The 6,410-nt window shown below is 41.5% G+C and overlaps 1 protein-coding gene across 3 annotated transcripts in view; it reads right to left on the bottom strand.

Annotated features, from left to right (window-relative positions):
* Nucleotides 1-230: 230 nt before the first annotated feature.
* The window catches only part of acss2 (acyl-CoA synthetase short chain family member 2), a 20,752-nt gene continuing 14,572 nt past the window's right edge, over nt 231-6,410 (bottom strand). For 2 of the 3 annotated variants that reach the window (XM_031845033.1, XM_031845034.1), the window contains 11 exons: nt 6,219-6,356; nt 5,348-5,518; nt 4,406-4,539; nt 4,162-4,294; nt 3,868-3,924; nt 3,483-3,563; nt 3,280-3,388; nt 2,297-2,365; nt 1,885-2,061; nt 1,515-1,589; nt 231-1,016 (listed from right to left, as the gene is read on the bottom strand). In XM_031845033.1, the coding sequence (XP_031700893.1) occupies nt 889-1,016; nt 1,515-1,589; nt 1,885-2,061; nt 2,297-2,365; nt 3,280-3,388; nt 3,483-3,563; nt 3,868-3,924; nt 4,162-4,294; nt 4,406-4,539; nt 5,348-5,518; nt 6,219-6,356 (1,272 nt within the window). In that variant the 3' untranslated portion in view covers nt 231-888. Of the gene's footprint in view, nt 1,017-1,514; nt 1,590-1,884; nt 2,062-2,296; nt 2,366-3,279; nt 3,389-3,482; nt 3,564-3,867; nt 3,925-4,161; nt 4,295-4,405; nt 4,540-5,347; nt 5,519-6,218; nt 6,361-6,410 lie in introns of all 3 variants that reach the window. The other variant, XM_031845035.1, reaches the window with a different exon arrangement.

Below are 6,410 nucleotides of genomic sequence, written 5' to 3'. Positions count from 1 at the left end.
CGACCGGGCGGCCGCTGGCAGACCTGCGGGTTGTGGCTGACCAGCTTCAGAACTGTGAGTTTCTTCTGTTTAAACGTATAAGCAGCATAACAACAGCAGAGCAAGAACATAGAAGCAGACATAAAGAAATCCTACATTTAGAATCAGCTGGATTAAAAGAGAAAAAAAAAGAGAAATCAACATGTATTTTAGAAAATGATAGTAGAAATGAAAAGTAGTAGAAATATTGAGCGTAATCATCAGTGTACATAACAGTACTGCGGCAGCAAGTTAGGGGAGAAGACAGCTTGTTGAATTATTCTGGGAAGTTACAGGTAGCACTTCACATTAGCCTCATTCCAGTGTGGAGACACTAATGTCGACTGAACTATCGCAATGACACAACTCACTGTAGTGCATCAGTACAAACACGGGATCTACACGTTTACTGAGCTGGTAAGTAGCAGGTATTGCTGTGTATTTTTGGCTGAAACACTAGGATAAAACCAAAGGAAGTGTTACCCTGTTCTTCCTCTTCAACAGAGTTGGACTTCAGGACGGTCTTTCACAGAAAACAACCTCTGGCTTCTCGCTGTCACACCAATGCCTCACTCTGTTTGCTGCTGCTAAAATGATTGCTGCTTCTACAGAAGTGGGAAGCACCTACCAGTAACCAGACAGATGTTGTGTGTGTCTCCCTGCTGCTGATTTTTCTTACATTAAAAGACAGTGGGGCCATTTTAAATACAGGCTCTGCTGCACAACGGCCATACTCATCAGGAGCTAAAGGTTGTTTGTTGGACAAGACCAAGTTCATGGGATTTCTCCTCCTCTTCTCCCATGGTTTCGTTTGTGGCCGCTGGTTATGCGGCTGCAGCGGAAGCCTCCCTGCGAGGATCCTGGAGGCCGTCACATGCCCGTGCGGCATCTGTTCTGGAAGAGCTGCTCGACCACGGAGGAGTCGGCCAGCGTGGAGATGTCGCCCAGGTCTCGTTCGTCACAGGCGATTTTGCGGAGCACCCGTCGCATGATCTTACCTGCGAGTAGCGGAGAGGCGATGATGAAGAGATATTTTTAAATTTAAAATTGTACACTTTTAAGTAGCTTTTAGAGTAGTTTACTTTATTTTCTCTGAAAAAATAGTAATAGCAACTGTTGGAATGCAATAAAGAGTATAAAATATGACACTAACTTAAAGAGTTGGATTTGGTGTTGAGTTACTTACATTTTGCTGACTCTCACAATCATAATAGTGTTATTTCTAATAAATCTATATAAGTGAAGCATCTCCATTAAAGAGCTGACGAGGCCCAAAGCAAACAACAGGAGAGGGAAACGTCCAGGGTGAAAGTTATTTTACCGCTTTGTAGCCACAAAGCATGCTGGATTGTCAATACTGACCTCGTAAAGATGATCAGGTATCGGCTACGACCACATAATCAATGTCATTACAATAAACAGTGTTTCAGTGTCGGGGGGGGGTTTACTTTAAAAATTACTTCTTTATTTATTTTCTGTAACTTTGGTAACTTTACCAGATCTGGTCTTGGGGAGTCCTGGAGCATTCTGGATGTAGTCTGGTGTTGCGATGGCACCGATCTTCTCCCGCACTGCGAACCCCGAAGATAAAAAATAAAAATCACATCAGAATCTGACTTCCATACAGTGTCACTGAAAACCAGGTTTCTACAGATGTTATGCAGAATGTAACGACATAATCTTTGGCAGTAAATGAAGCACTTTTCTTCATTCATATCTGTGGGTTGATTGTATACATTTCCTCCTTTTTCTTTACACCAAAAAGGTTTTGAGAGTTTCAGTGGAGACTTCTGGAGTCCAATGAAGCTCTTCCAGGCGCAAGAATATGTCACTAAAAAATACGTCGTGGGGGGCGTGTTTACCAACCTTGTTTTTTGAGCTCAGCCTCGATCGTTCGGTTGTACGTCACTCCATCTGTGAGAGTTACGAAGCAGTAGAGGCTCTCCCCTTTGATGGGATGAGGTCGGCCCACAACAGCAGCCTCTGCAACGGCCTCGTGCTCCACCAGAGCCGACTCCACCTCCGCTGTACTCAACAAGTGACCTGTAGGGAAAAAAGACAAAAGGGAGTTTTTGGTTAACTGATCTCAGAATATAAGTTGCCTAAACTAGCGAGAAACACGCTCTGTTTGATAAAGTATAAATCTCCTTTAATGCTTATTTTGTTTTTGGATTAATAATCAAAAAAAAGTAAAGAAGCCAGCAATATAAAGACAGTTCACTAAGAGACACAAACACCTCATTCAGGTAAATGAAATGAGCTCAGGGGTGAGTCTTACCAGAGACATTCAGCATGTCGTCGATCCTCCCCGTTATCCAGTAGTAGCCATCCTTGTCTCTATGGCAACCTGTACATTAAAAATGTAAAGTTTTAAACAGGTGTCGTAAACTCAAAGCTTCAGACACAATCTAGCAGCAACACACGTTGTTTGTTACTGTAGTTAGAAAATAAAGGATAAAAACATAGAAATATTTAATGGAAGAAACAGATAAAGGTAATAAAGTAAACTATAATACTTGATAGTATGAGATAATATAGATTTAATATAAATTAAAATGTGGCAGCAGTACTAAAGGTGTAGGAAACAGACAAAGATTTAAAATAATTAACAACAAAATACAGCAATTAGTAAAAAAAAAAAACAGTTTAAGGACAGCAGGTGTTGTATGCTGCACAGACGGTAAAGCCCCAATCTCTTGAGCTCTATAAATAAACTTGATAAGAATTTAACTTAAGATTCCCAACGTGGAAAATCCTAAAGTTAGGATGGCATAGACCGTCCATAATTCAAAACAATGGCAATAATGGCAGCAGCACTGATGGATCTGTATGGCTCGTGAAGAAGGGAAACAACATGATCGCCACAGTATAATGATGGTACGGCTGCTCAAACCGGGAAATGTAAAGTGTATTAACCGTGAATATCGACTGCAAAGACGAAGAAGAGATTCATTTTGAATTTGATCAACCTGCTAAGTCCAGCTCTTGAGACGCCGACAAACAGACTTAGGGCTCTGCCAGTGGTCGCGCAGATCACAAAAGCTTACCGGTACATTCTAATCAAAGATACAGCAGGACAGGACGAGTGCTGATTGAAGAATCTATTTTTATAAAGTTAAGATAAGATAGGAAGTCTAAGAAAGGACAGGACACAGCCGTGACTTTAGAAGCGGCTTCAGTAATAGGAATATAATGTCTAAAACCTAAGTACAGATAGGACAAGCAGGATCTTGTTCTGTCATGAGGCCCCTGGTCTCTCACCGTCCCCTGTGACGTAGTATCCTGGGAACTTCTTGAAGTAGGTGGTTTCAAACCTCTGCTGGTTTCCGTACACCGTCCTCATCACTCCGGGCCACGGCTGCTTGAATACCTGTTTGAAGGCAGAAGAAGCAGAAACAGATGAACACGCATGATGAGTCAAAGAGTGAAAGATCATTTCAAAACGTGGTGACAATTGTCCGAACCAGGTATCCGTTACTCGGTCCCTCCAGCTCCTCTCCCGACTCATTCAAGATGGCCGGCACCACTCCGAAGAACGGGAACGTCTGGAGAACAGAAAAAGTGAAGTCAATTGTATTTATAGAGCTCACGAGATTGGGGCTTTACCGTCTGTGCAGCATACAACACCTGCTGTCCTTAGACTGTTGCTTTTTGTTTTACCAATTTCTGTTAGGAAACGTTTTCCGATTCTAATCCCCTTTAAATTTAAATTATCTGTAAAGCGCTTTGAAACCCGCCTCTTGTATGTATTGTGCTGTATTAACACATTTGCCTTGCTTCTCAATGTTGAAGTGAAGTAGAGTATTGTTGAGTTGTATATATGGTGTGTTTATTTTGTACATCACTCACAGCAGATCCAGGTTTCATGGGTGTTGCTGCAGGTAGAGGAGTCAACACATGTCCACCCTGAAAGACCAGAAAACATCCAGTGAGAAATGCTTGTTTGTTTTTATCCCACATGGTGTGAGTAAACTGTTGGCTGTGCTGCCGCCTGCTGGAAGCTGAAGAAGTCTGCAATCACTGTTAAAAAAAAAGGTTAAAAGTATTTTCTCTTATTTAGGATCATGTTTCAGCAGCAGTTCAGTTCTGTCCAAAACAGTCATTGATTATATATAAATCTTACGCCAAAAAGTAATAACTTACAGTTTCCGTCTGCCAGAAGGTGTCAACAATAGGACATCTCTTCTCTCCCACCACCGTGTAGTACCAATGCCAGGCCTCAGGGTTGATGGGCTCTCCCACCGTCCCCAAAATCTTCAGAGACTCTCGCTTATACCTGCAGAGAGAATGCGATTTACTACAGAAACCGATAAAAAAATGCCGCCCTTGCATAAAACAGTAATGGGGAGCATCACTAGCAAGTCAGCCTGTGGTGGTCACGACTCACTTCTGCACCGGCTCTCTGCCGTACTTCATCAGCAGTCTGATGGCGGTCGGAGCTGTGTAGAACTTGGTCACATGATATTTGTCCACAATCTCCCACATACGGCTTACATCTGGGTACGTAGGCAGGCCCTCAAACTGAAACACAAACAGGACCTTAGATACAACAACCTAAACGTCACATACCAGGCTTGGAATGACTTTTAAACATCCTTTTTTTTAGCCTGAATAATAATAATTACTACATTTATGAATTAATGAAGGCTTAAACTGATGGTCATTTGGCTTATAAAATGTCAGGAAATAGTGAAAAATGTGACGTTTATAAATGTCTTGTCCAACTGGAAAGTCCAAAATTTTAAGTTGTGCCATTTAACAATTATATATAAATACAAAAAGCAGCAAATACACATATTGAAGCTAAAATCAGAGCAGGTTTGTAATTTTCATAATATGATAAAAGATTCATGGATAATCAAAACAGTTGACATTGCAATTCCTATATTCTGTCAGTTGACTAATCAATAAATTAAATAAATGTGTTCTCTTCTCCACGATGACACGGATCACAGAAAAAGAAATACAAAAATTAATAGTTAAAAAAAACAAATGACAAATCATACAGTCAAGTTTTATGTTAAATTGCTGTATGGTATTTATGCAAATGTGTAGCTATCCACAGTTACCTTGAATTAAATAACAAATAGAACAAAAATCGTGTTTTCCAGCTCTTTATAATTATTAAATGTTCAATACATATTACTACAAAATACAAATCATAGGACAGATGTATTTAAATGACTGTATTGGTGAACTTTCTTTGGCGGCAGATCAAATCAAGACATCACCTGCAGTCAGTCACAATAGAGCGACCGTCAGCCAAGTTGGCTGAAGTTTGTAAAAACAGGAAGTTGAGTAATCCCACCGTCCGTCTGTCGGCACTCACCAGGACGCTGGTGGCCCCGTTAGCCAGCGGGCCGTAGGTGATGTAGGAGTGTCCGGTGATCCAACCGATGTCTGCCGTGCACCAGTACACGTCATCGGGCTGGTAGTCAAACACCAGTTTGAAGGTGATGGCAGTGTAGAGCATGTAGCCGCTGACTGTGTGAAGAACTCCCTGCAGACAAGAGAAGTAAAGCTTGAAGCAAGTTTGAGGATTTAAAAAAAATGTGGGATTTAAAGAGGCAATTAGACAAATACCATCTTTTCAAGTCGCAGATTGAAATTAAAATGACAGAAATCGTTCTAACTTTGTTGCTAGAGGTAAAGAATACCTGGGATGCTTCAACATGACATTTCTGTACTCATAAGGATCATTACCTGCATGTTTTAGCCCTTAATGACACGGATAGTTCACCTTTAAGGCATTTTAAAACTACTTGGACCATAATAAGATCAAACTAAATCAGATAGACACCACTATTATTATTATAAATGCGAGTCTTAAAACTGAATGACTGACATCTGAACACAGTGCATCTGTATTCACGTACGGCGCACGTTGTGTTTGTTTTCTACACAGTAGTACTATTTGGGGTGACGGGTTGAGACATGGGAGTTAGTCTAAAAGTCTCATTATGTCTTGGGACCAGCTGCTGAGTCAAGTGAGCACTAGTGGTCAAATTAAGGTGTGACCTCTTACAGGTCTGGTCCGGGCTCTCTTCACACTACACCAAAAGGTTTCACTCACAGAGGTTTGTTAATTATGTAAAATAGTTTCTGTCTGCACAGAGGTTACTGTTACAGACAGGCAATATAAAATAATACTGTCTCTTCTACACACCGCCCCGACCCTAGTTCCCTCACCCTCACCTCACCTTTGGTTTACCGGTTGAGCCGCTAGTGTAGAGGATGAAGAGAGGATCTTCAGAATCGCACCACTCTGGTTCACACTCGTCTGAAGCTCCACGGACCAGAGTGTGCCAACACAAGTCCACCTCGGGGTTCCACGGGACCTGGTATCACACACACACACACACACACACACACACACACACACACACACACAC

The sequence above is a fragment of the Anarrhichthys ocellatus genome, unplaced genomic scaffold (assembly GCF_004355925.1).
Source record: "Anarrhichthys ocellatus isolate YVR2014 unplaced genomic scaffold, GSC_Weel_1.0 scaffold5, whole genome shotgun sequence".
Taxonomy (NCBI): domain Eukaryota; kingdom Metazoa; phylum Chordata; class Actinopteri; order Perciformes; family Anarhichadidae; genus Anarrhichthys; species Anarrhichthys ocellatus.
The sequence above is the reverse complement of the archived record's forward strand: the minus strand, read 5'-3'. Positions and strand labels throughout refer to the sequence as shown.